General features: G+C 34.2%; 1 protein-coding gene across 2 annotated transcripts in view; it reads right to left on the bottom strand.

Annotated features, from left to right (window-relative positions):
• Positions 1–21,387, bottom strand: part of ERBB4 (erb-b2 receptor tyrosine kinase 4) — a gene marked incomplete at both ends in the record, with an annotated part of 1,160,630 nt that overhangs the window by 16,265 nt on the left and 1,122,978 nt on the right. For both annotated transcript variants that reach the window (XM_079710036.1, XM_079710037.1), the window contains 2 exons: positions 17,303–17,473; positions 19,276–19,373. In XM_079710036.1, the coding sequence (XP_079566162.1) occupies positions 17,303–17,473; positions 19,276–19,373 (269 nt within the window). The remainder of the gene's footprint in view (positions 1–17,302; positions 17,474–19,275; positions 19,374–21,387) is intronic.

Below are 21,387 nucleotides of genomic sequence, written 5' to 3'. Positions count from 1 at the left end.
TCAAACACAAATCACTACAAGTATCCATTTTAAGTCATACATACCACCCACCTATATTTCTGTGCATATCACAGACACCTGTATGGAAGAGTCATTTTAAATGTTTCAAAAAGGCTTTTTAGAATAATCATGGCTAAGTAGTATAGAAGATCAAAGTTATAAACAAATTAAATTCTAAATGTCTAGGAAAGGAAGAAGCTACATGAGAAGAGCACTTGATTAGGGAAGAGAACTGCCCCCCAACAGCTCTGCCGCTGTAGATAAATTTTCCTCAAAGCTTAGTGTCCACATTTGTAAAATGGAAATAATAATGTCGGTCTGCCCGCTTTATGAGTTTTAGAAGTTCATGTTCATGGTAAATATCTTTGAAAAAAATGTATTATATAAATGTGCAACAGATTTTTTTTCTAGTAATCAAAAAAAAAAAAATACAGCTGAATGCTGACTTGTCCAAATAACACTCATACAACACCATACTAATTTCTGCAAACCAAGCAATCATACGTTTCTTGTATACTAGAATAAAAGTATGCAAACAGCTACCTATTTTTTATCTGTGTGATGATACAGTTCATTTCACAAATTTAATATTACATGTCATTTGAAACAACTGTCAAAAGGAATTGGTGTTACTGATACAAATAAAAAATAATTTACAAGTTTCAGTTGAATATATATATATATATATATATATATATATACACACACATAGATTAGTACATTTAAAGTTATTATAAAACATTTCTTTGAAAGTAAAAAAAAATAATGATATGCTTTTCTTAGTACAGCAGTAAATCAAAGCAAGACCCTTCAGAGCTCTTTCAGCACTTAGACACAGAAAGGTTCATATTAAATGTTCAATAATAAATTCCTTAAGCTGCTAAAATAAATTAACTGAATGACCTAACAGTAGAGATTATGATGAATTGAAATAAAATCTCCATTACTTTTGTTTTCTTTAAATGATGAGGGTGCGAGAGTCAAGGAAAGTCAAACATTAGAAATTCCCATCTCTAGAGAACATGGGTTGACCTTGATTTTCTCGAACCATTTCTACACATCCAGACAGACTCCTCATAATATATGTCTCAGAATTCATGCTGAGGCATTGTCAACAGGCCAAGAAGTTCTCAGTCCAGAATGTGCACTTAGATTAAATTTTTTCTTCCCTGCTATCGCTGATGTTTTCAGGGAAAGCTGGCACATTAAGAGAAGCACATAGTAATGTAAGAAATGTTTGAACTCTCCTACCCTGTTTGGTGGAGAGAGAATTCCTATATGTCACCTCTTTAATAAGTTAAGATTTGAAGCATTTTATATATTTTAAATGCATGCTAGACAGTTTTAAGAAAGACATATCTTGGAAAGAAAGTAGCTAAGTTACAGAAAAGTGCTTAGATTTGCAATCTGAAATAATTTGATAAATGACTTGGAGTTGGGAAAAATAAAATAGATTAGATTTTTCCACATACTGTATACCCCAGGCTTTTCCCCAAGGTCTACCAAACAAACAACAAAAAAAGTACTAGACAGACAAGAAAAAACCCTAGTTTATTTCCCAGGTCACTTTGTCCTTTATTATGTACTAGCACAATTATTATTTATCATTTCTAAAGAAGATATTAAGCCAAGGTGCAGCTATGTTCTGACAAAAGAAAATATTAGTACTTGATCTTATGAACATAATCAAAAAGGAGACTGTGGTTGGTTGTCTTTCATGCCATAAGTCTTAAACACTAAACATCCCAGGCTCTCATAGGAACCTTTACTGTTTTTCTTTGTAAGTATATATCCAACAGTTTTACAAACTGTTTCTATTTCATATGTGTTATCCTTTAGGATGCAAGCTCCTTAAATACATAACCAACTAGTTGTATTAGTATCTCTCTTCTTTCTCCCAAATTTACTTATCTAAATATTAAAAAATATACCTAGTAGCTCAGATTTTGCCAAAAACAATGAATGAGAAGAGGATGTTTGGATCATTCTTATGACTGATCTCTTAAATTCTTACTGAAAGATAGGTAACCAAAAGCTCAGGTGAGAGCAATTAGAAATAAAACCAGCACACTGACAGCACTTTTTGGATTTTAATCCAGTCTGTTGCCATACTAAAGCATACTGAATGTCAATTTTGCAGGAGGAGAAGATATTTCCAAGAGAGCTTGACGTAACCCCAGGTTGTGAATTATTTGTTTTGAAATGCCTTCATATTTTCCTGCTTGGAAATTCTGGTCAAGAGAAGAGCAAAAACAAGTAGCAAGCTCATCCTAAGCATATGGTCAGGTGAACATTCATAAAATATTTAGCAGCCCACAAATAAAATTTTTAAAAATGCTACCTCATCCGCCTCCAGAAGGGAGGAAGGAAGCACAAGAAATAAAGGGTTGTTTGTTATTATATTAAATTTCCGGGGTCCACCCCAGCCAACTTGAGATTCTAAATACCAGAAGCCCCAAAAGAAGTTTTCACTAAAGTGCTATTTAGAACTAGGAACACAGACATAGGAATTCTTTCTCCACCAAACAGGGTAGGAGAGTTCAAACACTTTTTTACTATTGCTGATATTTTCAGGGAAAGCTGGTACATTAAGAGAAGCACATAGTAATGTAAGACATGTTTGAACCATCACTTACGTCAGACTTCTCATGCAGTCTCCTTTGACTCAGGAGAGAATCAGTCTTTGTTTTATTTCACATTTTAAAAAGCAGTCACAATTTTCTCACTAGAAGCAAATCTGGCCTTGTCACTTCCCTCTTTAAAAAAGCAACTTGTTCAAATGACTCCGAATGCATTCTGTTTGCCCCTATTGTAACACTTTTCTCATTGCATTTTATTGCCTAGCTACTTCTCTGCAAATTTCTTGAGGGCAGGACTGGATGTGCCTCTAATGGGCAACCGTGGGATTAGATACATAGTAGACACCTTAATAAGTGTTTGATCAATGAATAAATGATTGAATAAATAGGTGCTCTTCGATACGTGCCTGAAGTAATCACCTATTTGAGTGAGGTAAGTGAAAATTTTTGAGTCTGAATTAGTGAATAAGCAGCTACTAGTAAGACTATTTGGATAGTCCCTTAAATATCAAAATTAACATTTATGAGGAATTAATGACAAATTAAAAAGTTAAAATTATTTACTAATGTATTCATCTCATTGGTACGCGGGCCTCTCACTGTTGTGGTCTCTCCCGTTGCGGAGCACAGGCTCCGGACGCGCAGGCTCAGCGGCCATGGCTCATGGGTCCAGCCGCTCTGCGGCATGTGGGATCTTCCCGGACCGGGGCACGAACCCGTGTCCCCTGCATTGGCAGGCGGACTCTCAACCACTGCACCACCAGGGAAGTCCTATTCATCTCATTTTTAAAGAACTGAGTACTGAACTTTTGGCAATGATAAAACAGCAAAAACAAACAAAAAAACGTGGTCAGCAGCAGAGTGAGAAGCGATGCATCATTGTGGTGAAGAGTATGGCCTCCAGGAACACAGAACCAGGTTACCTGTTCTGTCATTTAATATCCATGGCTCAATTCCACCACGTACAAAACGTGATAATAATAGTAAATAACTCATAGGGTTTTCATGAGATTAAATAAACTAATAAATATTATATGGTTAATATGTTACCTGGCACATAATAAGTGATAATAGTTGTCACATTATTATGTATTCTGTGAGTCATCTCATATTCTTAAAAATATATGTGATCATTAGGAGTAAAATAATGAGTTTACTCATTTAAACTCAGGAGTAACCAATAGCTTGGTCTCTGTAACACAGAACTACAGTACCTGGCTCTAAATAAGAAGAAATTATACCAAACTCCAAATGAATTTGAATTATGTACATTTCAACATCTCCAATATGCAAAGAATTTTAAATATTATTATTGTCTTCCAGACAGGGAAAACAATTAAGTATGGATGTTACTACAACCCAGGAATCCCACTACTAGGCATATACCCTGACAAAATCATAATTGAAAAAGAGTCATGTACCCCAGTGTTCATTGTAGCTCTATTTACAATAGCCAGGACATGGAAGCAACCTAAGTGTCCATAGACAGATGAATGGATAAAGAAGATGTGGCACATATATACAATGGAATATTACTCAGCCATAAAAAGAAATGAAATTGAGTTATTTGTAGTGAGGTGGATGGACCTAGAGTCTGTCATACAGAGTGAAGTAAGTCAGAAAGAGAAAACCAAATACCATATACTAACACATGTATATAGAATCTAAAACAAACAAACAAACAAAATGGTTCTGAAGAACCTAGGGGCAGGACAGGAATAAAGACGGAGACCTAGAGAAGGGACTTGAGGACACAGGGAGGCAGAAGGGTGAGCTGGGACAAAGTGAGAGAGTGGCATGGATGTATATACACTACCAAATGTAAAATAGGTAGCTAGTGGGAAGCAGCCGCATAGCACAGGGAGATCAGCTCGGTGCTTTGTGACCACCTAGAGGGGTGGGATAGGGAGGGTTGGAGGGAGGGAGGTGCAAGAGGGAGGAGATATGGGGATATATGTATATGTATAGCTGATTCACTTTGTTATACAGAAGAAACTAACACACCATTGTAAAGCGATTGTACCCCAATAAAGATGTTTAAAAAAATGAAGTATTGATACAACAACAACAAAAAAATTATGGATGTTACTAAACTATGTTTATAATTCTTGTTGGACAAAGCAAATGAAATTGCTTGTGCATTAAACTTCTAATTTCTTCCCCTCTCTGATTTACAGTACTTCTTTCATCACAACATAGAAAATATTTTACAGTAAGAGATACAGTCACAGTATTTGCAATTTTTTCCACGGTGGTCTACTCCTCTCTCAATTCAGCCTTTGCTCAAGTGTAATGAGAGGCTGGTCCATAGTCATTCATTTACAGTGTCTGAGTGAAAACTACAGATCACACATTACCCTCTCTTGAGAACACTTCTGTATGTCAGAATTCCAAAGGGAAAAATGGAACTTTTCATCTGGGCAGGTGAATGGCAAAAGGGACTGAAACACAAGATGCCTGTGATGAGGGTGTGTCAATGGCAGAAAGTGCACAAAGGAAAGCTGATGAGCGAGCCCACTCCCCACTCGCCACGACCATCTTCTCCAATCCGTTTCATGGAGCAATCAAAGGATATTCTGAACCTCCCCAAATGCCATCAATCCTTATTGAGAAGGAAATAGAACATCTCTCTCTTAAGCCTTTGCAGGAGTAATCATCAGAGCAAGCTGGCCTGAACAGGGAGCTTTGGCAGACAAAGATGGATTTGTCAAAATAAATAAATAAATACAGACATATATAAGTTAAATAACCTTCACAAAATATGAATAGAAAGTTGATGATAATCTCCCAATTTTATTGTGTAAAGGGTAAAGAAACTCACAATTATGCTCTCCAGGTCTAATACAGTAAAGAATAGGCTTCTTGATGAGATGTTTCCCATAATGTACAGCAGTGCTGGGAATCTTGTGGCAATAATACTAAAAAATAACCATCTAAATGATTTAGATAAAATATTCATTAACATTCCAGATCTAAGTCTCTAAGTGGCCCCTCCCTCCTCTTTGTTTCCTTCCCTGGCTCTGATTTTCTTCTTTAGCACTTTTGAACAAAGAAGGGAAGAAGCCTCTTTTGATTGTTTAAAAAGGCTTCTTAAGCTAGCTGATAATTGCTCCTGTAAAATAACTTCATAAAGATCACTGAAATGTTCTTTAACACTAGACTCTCCTTAAACAAGCCATATTTCTGTGGTCCCTGTTGTCTCTGTGTTGCACGACCTGTTTGGCAGTGTCCAATTCTAGTACCCATGAAGAAGCAGCAAACAATGATGTCAACAAGCTCTGTCAGATGAATCATTATTTAATAGATGAGTCACTCCTTTTGGAGTCAGAGGGCCTGATACTGGTTTGGTTCTTGAGTTACCAAGTTCTCAACCAAGTTACCAAGTCAGGGATTTCAATTACTGTGTCCTTGGGATTCTGCTGTGAAAATAAAATGCCTCCTATGTCAAAGTTCTTTGTAAACTTTAAAGCATGATTCCGCTATCTCTTATTTTTGTGAATATTCCAGGAATGAAAGTGACTCTGTTTTTATAATGTATTGCTTGTAGTGGACTTTGAATCCTCAGAGGGTAAGAAGGGGTGAGGGTACTTTTCAAAATAGTAGGCTAAAGTAAAAAAAGGTTTCATAAAGATTGTCACAAATATTTTTTTTTTAATTAAAGAAATAAGAAATCTGTACTAACTGTGTTTTAATAGTTTGAGTAATTATTAGGCTTTTTTTTTGAATGGTCAATTTACAAAATTTGTTTCTTTTAACAATTTATTTTTTACAAGTACTACATTCATATTTTAGAAAAATCATAGAATACATATTAACAGAAAGTAGGAAATAAAAGCCCTGCAGTCATAAATAATCACTGTTAATATTTAGATGCATAATATTTGATGTTAGATCATATTGTATATACTACCTTGAAGCATTTTCATTAAAACTATATATTATTGGCATCTCTTTGTGTCAATAAATAACTTCAATAGCATTGTTCTTAATGGCTTTATAGGCTTTTATTTATATGTTGGCTATTATTTTTCAGAGATGATATATTGATTTTCCATGTTCTTTTACCAAATGAAGGGTGGGTATTAAAAGTTTAGACTGTAGACAAGACAGGTCTGTCTTCAAATCCCACTTTTTACCATACAAGCTGGAAGTCTCAGCAAAAAGACTTTGCCTCTCTATGTTTGTTTCTGCCTCTGTAAAATGTAAACAGTAAATTCAGCTTACCCTTGTTGTGAAGATTAAGGGTAATAAATGCAAAAGCTCAGAGCAGAACCTAACACACAAATATGTGATCAATAAGTGGTAATTATATTTAAGTTTGTGTTTGAAAACTTTGAAACATATGTAAAACTTGTAAGGATCCTTTTATCTTCAAGCATGTAATTACTGAGTCCCAACACAGACGTTGTTCTCCCTGTTTTTCGTTTCGATTTTGGCTCTATCAGTTCCATTTGATCCTCCTAAACCATTAACCCTTGATTACAGGGGGTCTCACAGGAGAATAAACAGAGGAGGCAAAACAGCAGCAGGCCTCTCATTGCACTCCCAGCAGGACCCTTTTAAACCAATTGATGCTAAATCTCATTAGACTTGAAGTCAAAATCAAGATGCCCAGGGTTTGGACCAGTAAAAAAGCAGATAGAACTAATAGAGTGTTAAATGTTAGATGTAAGAGATCAGAGCATGACTCCCACCTCTCCCTTCAAAGTAAATGACTCGGAGCTCTGGCTTTTACCTTCCCTAGTATCAGTTTACAAACTGTAAGATGAGAGTGTTTGTACAAGAAGGTCTTTAAGACCCCAGCTCCAGCACTCTATGAATATATAACTACTTACATGTCACCACATACTACAATGGGGCAGCTCAGTGGTGCAAATTACTAAGAGTTGATCTATATACTTGGATCAAGGGCAAACCACACTGGTTATATTTCTATTTGCGGAAAATCTAGTTGAAACAAGTGACTAGAGAAGGACATAAATACCAGGGGAAAGGAAGGGAAACAAAATGGAAAATAAGGGGGAAGAAGATTATGTTGTTGGTATGGTAAGAAGAGTCAGGTGTCTGTGTGTAAATGGAAGCATGGAATTTTATGTACAGGGAATAACATATTATTATTATTTTGTATTTACTGCCAACCTCCTCTCCTTCCTTAGCTTTGAAGATGGGAAGTTCTAAATATCTTGTCGCCACTTCAGCCAGGGTCAGTGGATCACTCTGATTTACCATGCTCTAGGAAACATACCACCTCTATTTTATCTGCAAGCATGCATTTATAGGCATTGGTATTTAGTTTTAATCTTTCATTTTCCAACAGAAAGAACAGATTTTCTAAAGAATAAACAACTGTAGAAGAAATCACAATGTATTATATCAGGTAGGTGCTACGCCAAGTCCAAATCTGCTAGAAGTGATTTCTATGAAACCTGGAGATACAATTTGAGAAAGAAGTCCAAAAATGATATCTTTCTTAAGAAATTGAAAAATAATTTAATTTTGTGTGTAATTCCTAAATATAGGGTTACTATAAAAGATTTATCATTACGTCTAACATGATGTTATAACCTGAACTCTATCTAAATCTTTGAGGAGTCAGGGAGAAATAAAAGAATAATAACAATGGAAAAAAGTACTTTGTTAAAAAAAAGTAAAGCTTACAAAGAGTAGTATAACTAAAACAACATAACCAGACTTTAAGAAAGTCACTGGTAGAGAAAACATTGCACAAAAATACATAGATATTTTGCTGATAAATTAATCATTTGAGAGAATGAGGGATACCCCCAAATTAGTGGCAGATCAGAGAGATCAGAGTTATTTTTGATATCCCAATAATGCCCAAGAACTTGGGAGACTAAACAAATGCAATTTGATGTTACATTCTTATTTAGGGGAAAAAAGAAAATAAACAAATGTACCATGCATAAGGAGAAATAGTTCTTTGTTAAAATATATAAACTACCCACCCATGCCTCCAAACTAAAACAGAAAGCACCAACATGATCTATATTTTTAAAGAGATCAACATAGGGATAAAGCTTGCAGCTCTGGGCAATTTTATGTGTGTGAGTAGACAGCAGTGGAAAATAAATTGCAGTGACTGGTCAACTGGAATGGCCAAGGCATTTCCTAGGATAAATGTTCAAAATCCCTTCAACTGTTAGTGATGATAAGACTATATATCATATAAAGCAAAATCTAGTATAATATATATCATTCAAGTTTATTGCATTGATGAAAATGCAAGGCATACTCTCAATAGATGAGGACAAAATAAAGCAAAAGGAGTTAGTGCTAATAAATGATCAGGTGCTTGAAATAGTCACAGTATTGTCTTTTATTTGGTAAACCTTATATGTAGAAATTGAGCCTGTCTGAAGAAATTTTTTAAAATGTAGCTGTCAGTTAGAATGATTTTGTAGTAATTCCTGTGAAGTGATGAGGCCCTGAATTAGAGTCATGGCAGGAGAAACAGAAGATAGGAATTTGAGGGCTGTTTTATAGGAAGACCAAAAAGGATTTTGCTTTTAATTGGATGATTTTAATGAAAAGCAAAAGATTTTAAAACCACATTTCAAACCTTCATAACACTGACAAAAAATAGGAAAATTGGGAGAGGATCCATCATATCTCTTCATAACATAAAAGAGTTCTCAAACATGTGTAGTATAGCAATATTACAAAAACAAAGATTGTTTAAAAGTATAATTTAAAACACATCTCCTTGTCTTTGTTCATGCTGGGGTTTTTGTTTGGTTTTGACTTTTGCTTTCCTTTAGATCCATTTCAGTCCCACTCTACCAAAATTCTACTTCTATTCCAAGCTAAATCCAATAATGATAGAGCCGCAAATGACACTTTATAGCCTCTTTAACTGATTTGGTCTTTTTCCTACAATACCTGGCATATTGCTCTCAGAATATTATCTCCTCAAACGGAATGTGAAGTCTTTGAGGGAAGAAGATTTGTCTTTCAACTCTGTACCCTCATTGCCCAACACAGTGCCTGGCTCAAAATAAACATTCAGTGTATTAATTCATTTACTCTTTCACCATAATAAACTAACAAGTTAAAAGATTACTACTTAGATAGGTAACACTTTGGGGCAAAAATTACCTAGTGATATGAAGTGTCTTATGAAGAAGAGCTCCTTCTCCTGTCTTGATAGATAAAATTTAAAAAAAACAATACCCAAGTATCATATCAAGGATACTGTTCAGGAATCCTTGACATATTTTGGAAGAAATGTAAAACCAATAACCTGAGACTACAATCATTTATCATCAAGTAGCAGCTGCTGTTAGAATTGATATTGATCCTTGGTAAATTGCAACAAGAGTAACTTTATTATATCATCACAAAATTTTCCCACTACATCATTTGGCTATGAGATGCTTCCTTAACATGTGTCCTTAGGTTTTTCTCTTCTATAATCAATCACAAAAGGAAAAAAAAAAGGTTGTGTATAGAGGTCACCCAAAATGTTTTGAGACATTTTTCAATTAAATATTTCCTAGAAGGAAATATAATATGAATGCATAAAATAAATAATTATTTTGAAAAGTCATCCTATGAAAAGATAGTTAAAATTACAAGGAGCTTTTAAGTGATCTAGTTCAATCTTCTCATCATTGAAGTAAAGAAACTGAATCTGATTAAGTAATATGACCAAGGCTGAAGTGTCAAAGAGTTAGGTCTAGAATGTGAGAATCCTGACATCCAACTTAGTTTCTTTTATCCAATTATCATTAAGGAAATGAAAAGTGTTAGTTCCATAAGTTGTAAGAAGTTTAATAGCAACTTGAAATAAGGAACTTCCTTCCCACAGCCTCCCTGTTATTTTAGGAATATGGCTCCCATGTGGGACTACTGAAAACTAGACTTTATTAATTAATAGCTCTGCCTCTTATCATTTGTAAATTATCTAACCTCTCCACATATTAATTTCCTTAACTCTTAAAATGGGACATATATTATTACCTACATCATAGAGCTTTGTGAAATTAAAGTGAAATAGTTAATTTAAAGCACTTAGTATAGTACTTAGGTTATAGTAAGAACTCAAGTTTCAGCTGATATTACTATTACTATTTTTTAAATTTCATAACATAAGTCAAGGTTTTGATTTACTAAATTGTAAAGACAAACCCAATTGAAATTTTCATAGCTTCAAATGTCATTAGTGAGAGTGACATCATTGTTTCTCCATTCTCATTTTGCTTGAATTTCTACTAGTTTATGCATCATTAGGAAGCATACATAGCACAAGATCATATATCCTACAGGGGAGGCCAAATGTGTCTTATATTTCTCTTTCCTTCTTCCTTCCTTCTTTCCTTCCTTCCTTCCTCCCTTTTTTCCTTCCTTTCTTTGTTTTTCTTTCTTTCTTTCTTTCTTTCTTTCTTTCTTTCTTTCTTTCTTCTTCCTTTCTTTCTTTATTTTTATTTCTTTCCTATAGATTAGTAAAACTCTCAAAAATCATTACAATATATGTTAAAACCCTTGCTAAAATATCTTTATCAAAGTTATGAAATCTTAACTGATTGCAAAGTGATAGAGGTATAAAATAAAGTATACAGAATTATATTTTCTGAGCAGTCGAATATTCAGCCTATATTCAATTATTTAGAAGCTGATCAAATTTGTGAAATACCAAACCCCTTTTTCTTTCTTCACCCTTCACTTTTCCTGCCTATACTTTGTCCAGTTTTTCAATTCATTTATATACCCATCCTAGAAGAGAAAGGACAAAGAAGAGGAAAAATGCAAATCTGTTAATAGGGTTATTTCTTAGCAGATTGGAAAGAAGTGGAGAAAACTTTAAATTGTAATGATAGATCCATTGTGGATCACCTGCTCTACCAATGTGGAGCAGCTACAGAGGAAGACAGTTCCTCTGTCTTCCCCTGGCCTGGATACTTGATGTGTTTGTTGATGTTTTCTGAAAGAGGTAGGACACTTAATCTTTAAAACTACTCACCACAAATGACTGAATGATCCTGCAACAATTGAAACATGTTCTCCTCTATAAAAATGCACTGAAGCTTTTACATTAAATTCAACTTTCTAATATCATTAAAGCTAAAATATCTTTAGCTGCATCAACGTATTAGCCATTCTTATTCATTGCAGTTGCATTTAATATACATCTCATTATACTAAACAAACATAAATATGGGTAACTCAAAAGAAAGAGACAAAACGTATCCATATTAACAGAAAAATAATCCGTGCAGAAATTCCAAAATCGTACTGAACACTTAGTTGAAAATGTAAGGCAGTATGCATTTAAATAAATATGTCAAGAGAAAAGAAAGGCTGCAAGGGAACCTAAAACCTCTTGATAGACTGAATATACAAACAGACAATGGCTGGATCATATATGAAATCAGTAGTCTAAATCACACAGCAACCTGCCCAGAAAACCATAGCTAAAATAAACAGCTCAGGAATGCAGTTGACTTATAAATCGGACTTTCAGGAAGCCTGATTGTTACCTTTAATAGCAATCCAGGAAGCTAAACAATAACTTCTGTTAACAATTGGCCCTAAGTGACCAGAATTTGATTAATAACTAGCAACTTCCCTAATTTTTGTCACCACTTTCACCTTAGAGCCAACCAGAGAAAGCCAAATATGTACACCTAACCCATAGGATGCTCTGCTTCTAGTTAGCCCTCTTTTAGATTCCCTATGCCAATAGCCTCCAATCAGGCCATTCCTGAAGCCTTCCTTTTTCTCCACTGTAAATGTTTCCCATTCTTCCGTCTGCCCTTGAGTCTCTCCCAAAACACAAGTGACAGTGGTTGACTCCCTTGTTATAGTAAACTCTGAATAAATAGACCTGAATAAATAGCTCTGAATAAATAGATGATCTTATTTATTTCAACACTATCAAACACCCACTGTACATCCATCAATGGACAACATGCTTAGATATATTAGAAATTCAACCATCACAATATTCTATGAGGAATTTTTTCATCCCCATTTTACAGATACAGAGAACTGAAGTTTGCAGAAGTTTAGATAGCTTCTCATGTTTTCCTATTCTACATCATGTTAAAGTAAGTGCTTTTGGTATATTATTTTGGTAAAGTTTTTGAGATAATATTAAAAGGATATCTAACAATAATAACAACAATAGATATAAATTAGATGAATGTTTTCTAGCATTACTTGCTTTTGTATCCGGCAATTTGCTGGATAAAAATCCACATTGTATTTTTAGTTGACTCACTGCTTTAAGGTTATAATTTATCAAAATATATATAGAATTTGAAATAATGAAAAGCATAATAAAAATAACCTCCATAACTTATTTTCTATAAGAAGACATCCGCAGAAATAATTTGCTTGTCAAGCAGTGATTTGCATCAACATGTTTTTCATAGACAATGTGTAGAAAACTTCATAAAAGAATATAATTGTTTATGATATTGACAAGGAAACAAGTAAAAATGTAATTTGGGTGATTCTAAAAGAAGGGAATAAGTATTGATTTGCCTAGCATTTCAGATAATCTACAATTTTTTTAAGTTAATTGCCTAACAATCATATACGTACTATTGTGTTTATTTTACAAATTAAGAAGCAAAGTTGTAAAGATATTCAGAACTTTAAGCCTTTCAGCTAGTGAGCAGGGGAGTCTATATATAAAAACTGAATTACTTTTTGATTTCAAAGTCCAACAAATATGCTCAAAACTCCTTTGATTAAAATTCACTTTAAAATGTTCCCTTACCACATAAGTTGGTCACAGAACCTAAAATTGAAGTAACATTTTCTAACTATAAAATAATACAAATTAGCTTTATAGGAAAGAAGGGGGGAAAACAGCATTTGCACATATTAGAAATTACCATACAAGTTACATAAAGCCAGACAGAAAAAAAAAAAGAAAAATATAGATGAATAATAAGGGTTTTTAATGCCTGAAAATAAAATGATATTTAAGAAAAATTCCTTTAACAAAGACCTGAAAAAGTAAAAGGAAATATACGGATAACATTGTTTAAATAATAACTGGAATAAGAAATGATGACTAAAGGACAAATAATTTCTCATGTGGTTTCTACTTTATCTTACTAATTCCATTCAGTTAACTCAAACTTTTACTATGAATTTCTTGCACTGAGCATAAATTAAGATGAACAGAAAAGTTAGAATTTGAGAATCCTTATAAAAAGGAAAAGATTCAAGCCCTTGGCCTTTATAACATTTCATGTTAAGGAATGAAACTATTTTCTTGAAATTTCCCTGTTTTAATAAAGGTAATGAATTTGTCACATAAAATTATAAATGTCAAAGTTATGATTTGACCATTTTGCTAAGTGTACAGAGAAGAAATTGGTGCCTCTTTTACACACCTTAAAGATGTTTTGCCTTGCCATAAACAAAACACTGATGCTCAATACCTATCAGTTGATATAACTTTTAAAATTTTTAGTTCTATCTCCTCTCCACTGAGCTACAAGACATATTTTTCATATGAATGAGAAATTACTTGAGGTCTCTATCTTTACCTCTTTCTATACCAGACCTTCTAAATGGGGGTAGGTGGGCAAAAAGTATAGGGCAGGTTGGGAGATTCATTTTACAAGAAAAAACCTAGGGAGTTTCCCAAACCACATGTATCTCAGAGGTTGAGGCTGATGCCAAGAAAAGCAAGCATATTGAAAATAACATGTTCTAATCACTGTGAAGCAACAGTATGTGTAGTACAGACAGACAGATCCGGCTCTTCCATTGGCCATGTGAGTCACCTTTAGCCATTCAAGTCACTTAACTTTGTGACAAGTTTCTTCATTTGTAAATGGAAATAATGATAACAGAACTTCATGGGATTGTTGTAAGTATTAAGAGACAATATATATGTGTTGACACATAGTAAACACTAGGTTTATCATTGCTCTCAGTTTGAAACAAAGCAAATTACTTTGTTTTAGAGAATGAGCAGCAAATTGAAAGTTTTCTTATGCCGATGGTCAAGACGAAGAGGATGCTGTTTGTTCCATGAGCTACGACAATGTTCTTAGAGGAAGGAGGAGACCAAGAGAAAAGAATTGCTTTCTAGAAAACATTAAGCCTCACGTTTATGTCTTTTCAATTGAAGAAATTGATTACAGGCTTCTCTATGTTCCATAATGGCTAATGAATACTTGATTATAACACTGTCATGCTACACTCTGTCTTTGTATCTGCGTGAGTCTTTTGTTAAACTTGGTACATCTTGAAAGTAGTAGTTATGTCAAAATATTTGAATCTCATGTTTAATAATGGCTTACATGCAGAGGTACTCAATAAATGTTGAATGTTTATGGTTTCCTTTGCTGTGCAAAAGGTTTTAAATTTAATTGGTTTCATTTGTTTACTTTTGTTTTTATTTTCATTATCCTAGGAGGTAGGTCAAAAAAGATCTTGCTGGGGTTTATGTCAGAGAGTTTTTCCTATGTTTTCCTCTAAGAGTTTTATAGTGTCTGGTCTTACATTTAAGTCTTTAATCCATTTGGAGGTTACTTTTGTTTATGGTGTTAGGTAGTGTTCTAATTTCATTCTTTTACATGTAGCTGCCTAGTTTTCCCAGCACCACTTATTGAAGTGGCTGGGAAGAAGTGAAACAAATTATTGTTACAAATGAAACAACGGGGCTTCCCTGGTGGCGCAGTGGTTGAGAGTCTGCCTGCTGATGCAGGGGACACGGGTTCATGCCCCGGTCCAGGAAGATCCCACATGCCATGGAACAGCTGGACCCGTGAGCCATGGCTGCTGAGCCTGTGCGTCTGGAGCCTGTGCTCCACAACGGGAGAGGTCACAACAGTGAGAGACCCGCGCACCACAAAAAAAAAAAAAAAAAAGAAAAAAAAAAAGAAACAAAGGACAAAGGATTAATCTCCAAAATATACAAACAACTCATGGAGCTCAATATTAAGAAAACAAACAATTCAATTAAAAAATGGGCAGAAGGCCTAAATAGGTATTTCACCAAAGAAGACATATATATGGCCAAGAGGCACATGAAAAGATGCTCAACATCACTAATCATTAGAGAAATGCAAATTAAAACTACAATGAAGTATCACGACACAATGATCAGAATGGCTATTACCAAAAAATCTAGAAACAATAAATGCTGGAAAAGGTGTTGTGAAAAAGGAACCCTCCTGCACTGTTGGTGGGAATGTAAATTGATACAACCACTATGGAGAACAGTAAGGAGGTTCCTTAAAAAACTAAAAATAGAACTACCATATAACCCATCAATCCCACTACTGGGCATATAGCCTGAGAAAACCATAATTCAAAAAGAGACATGTACCCCAATGTTCACTGAAGCATTATTTACATTAGCCAGGACATGGAACCAACCTAAATGTCCATCGACCGATGAATGGATTAAGAAGATGTGGCACATATATACAATGGAATATTACTCAGCCATAAAAAGAAACGAAATTGAGTTATTTGTAGTGAGTTGGATGGACCTAGAGTCTGTCATACAGAGTGAAGTAAGTCAGAAAAAGAAAAACAAATACCATATGCTAACACATATATATGGAATCTAAAAAAAAAAAAAAAAAAGAAAAGAAAAGTGGTAATGATGAACCTAGTGGCAGGGCAGGAATAAAGACGTAGACATAGAGTGTGGACTTGAGGCCGTGGTGGGGGAGTGCAAAGCTAGGGCGAAGTGAGAGTAGCATCGACACATATACACTACCGAATATAAAATAGTTACCTAGTGGGAAGCAGCCGCATAGCACAGGGAGACCAGCTAGGTGCTTTGTGATGACCTAGAGAGGTTTGATAGGGAGGGTGGGAGGGAGGCTCAAGAGGGAGGGGATATGTGGATATATGTATGCATATGGCTGATTCACTTTGTTGTACAACAGAAACTAACACGGTATTGTGAAGCAATTATATTCCAATAAAGATCTATTAAAAAAAAAAGGCCTGGAATATGTTAGGCACTTAATAAATGCCGACTCTATCAAAAAGTAAATAAATAAGTAAATGTTGAATGAATGATGAATTAATTTTCAAAAATAAACAAATGAATGAATACATGGATTGACAGTTTTCAGAGAAAGAATGGTATTCATATAGAGTGGGCTTAATATTTAAAATGAAATGGAAACTCGTTTCAGAAGCTTCTCTCTAAAGTTAAATCTGCGTCTTAGAAATGATTCAGAAGCCCTCCCATTATTATTGATTTAGTCCAAAGGATTGCACACTGTTCTGTTTCTACTTCAACTTGACAGAAGATATTTAATGTCTCTTAAATGAATTAAAAAGAGTTGTACTTGTATTGTCTCTTGACTAATAAGTCATATCATTTTATTGAGAAAAAAAGTAGAGAGCCTATCTTGGGAAGAATTTTCATTTATATACAAACATGTACAGATTTATTACTTTGAATTTGTTGTAGATTTTCAAAAATTAAGGGTTTTTTTTAACTGACTTAAGATGAAGAAAAGTTTCTCCTTTTGAAATCTTGAAGATATTGCAGAGTGCATGTTGTATTGCCCATGCTTACCTTCCAAAATTAAGGTATGGCTATATATGGCAAGCCTGGCATATCTTTTGTTGGTATAACTTGCTTTTGATTTAAGAATCACACTGATTTGAGCTACATAATTTATTTGGTAATTTTAGTACTTACAATGTATTTCCATGACTTTGTTTCTCAGAAATAATATGAGAGGTGGTATATAATTATTTCTTACCCTATTTGAGTCGATTCTTGCTCTGGAAGTATAGACAGGAGGTGGGATGTTGAAAGCCTGAGGGACCAGATATTCCTCAGCATCCATCATGTCTTCTAAATCCTCTTCATCCAAGAGATTCTGAAAGAACTTGCTGTCGTTTGGACTGGGAAGCTTCATACGATCATCACCCTAAAAAATTGCCCATCAGATATACACACAGAAATGTTTCTTTCCTTCATTTTAAATATGTGAACTTTGTAGTAAATTTATGTAATATCAAAATGGTTGCAAATTCATGCACTCATTAAACAAAATAATTATTTATCACAATTACCAGCCATATAGAAGCCTATAACATACTTAGATATGACACAGTAAGATAAAAACATTTAATACAAGAAGAATGTGATAAATGCCATTAGAGATGAATAAAGCAGAATGCTATGGCTATTTTGAGAGAGACATAAACCATTTCAGATCTGAGAATAATGGTGGGTTTCATTGTCAAGATGGCATTTGAGCTGTGACTTTAAGAGCATATAATAAAGAAAGAGCAATTGACTTATCAATTTTTATTATACTTGGTTGGTTTGACAGTGTAGACCTATCAGGATACATTGGATCCATGGTTTGCTCTATAGCATAATATTGTTAAAGTGTTAACATTCAAAATTGCAGCACTGGTGGCAAATAACATAAAGGGAGTGGGAGAAACACCAAAACAATAGTTATACTCTTACCTCATCTATTTCTTAAGTAGAATTTTAAAATTTGTTTTGTGATATTTTTGTAAACTTTTTAAAATTAAAGTTAATTAGGGAAAAAGTTAGCTAGAAATCATTATCTGCTAAAATCTGACTCTTTTCCTCATGTCAGACTATTGATATGAAGATAAACACTACCTTGTTTTATTGAGGAATCTTAACTCAGTGTTATCCAAGGTCCACTTGTTTATGGTTTAGGTAAAATAATCATAAAGAAATATATTACAACTTTTTTTTTTTTTTTTTTTTTTCGCTATGCGTGCCTCTCACTGTTGTGGCCTCTCCCGTTGCGGAGCACAGGCTCCGGACGCGCAGGCTCAGTAGCCATGGCTCACGGGCCCAGCCGCTCCGCGGCATGTGGGATCTTCCCAGACTGGGGCACGAACCCGTGTCCCCTGTATCGGCAGGCGGACTCTCAACCACTGTGCCACCAGGGAAGCCCTATTACAACTTTTAAATGATCAAATCCATTTTTTCTAGTGTTACATATAAAATGTTCTTTTGGTCTATTATTTTCTTTTTGTACATTAATTCAACTGAATCTGAGTTATTACTTGAACACTGCATACCTCCCAAAAGAAAGAAAAAACATATTTTAGGGGCTTCCCAGGTGGCACAGTGGTTGAGAGTCCGCCTGCCGATGCAGGGGACACGGGTTCGTGGCCCGGTCCGGGAAAATCCCACGTGCCGCGGAACGGCTGGGCCCGTGAGCCATGGCCGCTGAGCCTGCACGTCCGGAGCCTGTGCTCCACAGCTGGAGAGGCCACAACAGTGAGAGGCCCGCGTAGCGCAAAAAAAAAATATATTTTAAAATATTTTTCTAGGAAATTAAATGTCAATATATTGAAACTTTTAGTTCACTGCCTTCAAACATGGACACGATTAAAACAAAAATCCATCTTCCTTTTATTCCAAGAAGAGACAATTATAACAATGAACATGACTAGCAGAGTACCACAAGGCTTGTCTGAGGATAAACGCCTTTTTATGTACATGAATAATCATAATTATCTGGCAGTTCAACAGTAGAGGCACTTAAGTACTAAGGGAAGATGCTTACAAGTGATTCTGACATCAAGTAAAAGTCATTTCACATGATATTTTGCTTAGCTAATTAATTAATTTGTGAATGGTGATATCCATAGTTTCAAAGTCCAGATATTACTACTGTTTTGTAGTGGGTTTGTCATTGGGATATTCTCAAAAATCTAAGTCAAATGTACAAACCTGAATAACTAGGTATCTTTGAGGGTCTCGAGCCATCCTCGAAAATTCAGCAGCCAGTTCCTTAAATTTAGGTCTACTGTCAGCATCAATCATCCAACCTAGAAATTCACATGCAATAAAAGAGTCACTATATCCATAAGTTTATGAAAATAAAGGCTGTTTGAAAAATATCATTTAAATAAAAATGATCTGAAAAACAAAGAAAGCTAATGAAAGAAACAATCCAATAGGTGAGATTCTATCTCAATCAGTTTGCTGACATTCATAACTAAATGTAACATATTATAGAATAACACAAGCTTTTTATTTTGTTGATATAACTTAAAATTAATTTTTCATCATAGAAAACATAACCTAGGCTAACCATGGGAATTTACAGAATCTCAGATCTTTTTTCCATAGGTGTGAAGAGAACTTAAAAATAAAAAAAAAATATTTTTCTTTGATGAGTATAGAAAAGGTGATTGGAATATAATTTATCATTTTATATCAGGAGTGACATGGAATAAAAACTTTGGTTACAATGCTGTATACTGGCAAAATGGGGAAAAAAGGAATTGAAAGCAACTTTCTTATGCTACTTTTTTCCTGGAGGAAAAAAAAAAACTAATGTAAAGTGATTGGTAATGTTTGTTCAGAAACAGTCATTAGCTTATCTTAGTACTAACCTTTCCAGCATAAAATACTATCAGCAATTTATCAAGTTATGTATTAAGAGCCTTAATTCCCCAGGCTCTCTTTAACTGATGAAATGACAAGAATAAAGACACCAAGCTTTCCTTGATTTCACTGCCAAATGACCCTTATCTTAGATATTAAAACTCCTAAAAGCAAGGTAAAAATCGCTATTAGGCAAGATGTTTTCCTGATTTTTTATTATTCATCAGAGTATCTAAATGAAGTATATAAATCATCTCATGCTATTTATGGGATCAAATTATGTAATACATGTATGTTTTTAAACTTTCTTCCATAGCTGGCTACCAAACAATGTTTGACCCAATAAAGCTATAAAACTTGTTTCCTCTTTTCTGTGAGTTCAATTTTTATTCTTGTTATGGGAAGTGTTTGGGTGTCATTTTATGTATCATTAAAATTATTTGATTTTTTTCTCTCCTAACAAAGCTCAAATGCTCTATAGTTTATATGTAACCCCCCCAAAAAAATGCTGTTGACACCAACATGTTAATGAGAAAATAAATGTTTCTGGGACTCTATTGGAACCAGAAAAGGTTAAATTCTCAGTGAGGTATCATTTTATTTCTAACTAAATATTGAGTAAACAGAACTACACTTAGAGAAAAGGGCATGCTGACCTGAAGTGAAAAGCACATTTTTTATTTCTTCCCTCACTGTCAGAATGTATCACACATGTCATGAGTATAAATCTGAGTAGACCTGTCCGAAGTCTCTTATTAATAAGATGCTTATTCACCTTCACCAGTTTGTTTCTTTGCTAACCCTGTGTAAATCAAAAGGGGAAAACCTCTCATTACACAAGAAAGATTGCTGAATGCTAATCTCATTTAAATTAAGTCAGAAACTCCAGAGACTTCCCTAATTCTATTTAAATTAAGAGTCTAGGCTTCCAAAATACATTTATAACACATATGTGTCTGGGGCATAGAAGGGAGAAAGAAAAGTAAGAGAGTTAGATGTAAACAAATGATCAAATTGAAAGAAAGTAAACATTCATAATCTTTGTAGTTCAATGTAGATTCATGTCTTTCCACTTCCCATTTTGCCTTGCTAATTTTCTCTTGACTGAAACTGGTAAATCTATTTCCATTTAATTCATTTTTTTAAACTATTAGTTTCAAGCTTTTTTCTTTATGTGTAGATCATTTATTTAGTCTGCTTTTTTCCTTTAAAGAATATTAACATTATTGTGATTAATGACATCTTTTTATGAGAAACAGTTTTATTGTCATGGAAATGATAAGAATCAAAGTGAAATAAATAAGAAATGTAAGAATCATACAATGTTGACTTCATAGCATGAAAGCATGATATTGCTTCATATTAACAAGAATCACAACAAACATGGGTTTACATGCTCCTTTTCACAATTATCTGTAAACTTTTATATTTTTCAATATACAGAAAAACTGT

The sequence above is a fragment of the Hyperoodon ampullatus genome (genome assembly GCF_949752795.1).
Source record: "Hyperoodon ampullatus genome assembly, chromosome: 8".
Taxonomy (NCBI): domain Eukaryota; kingdom Metazoa; phylum Chordata; class Mammalia; order Artiodactyla; family Ziphiidae; genus Hyperoodon; species Hyperoodon ampullatus.
Note: the sequence above shows the minus strand (reverse complement) of the source record. Positions and strands in the feature narration are given on the sequence as shown.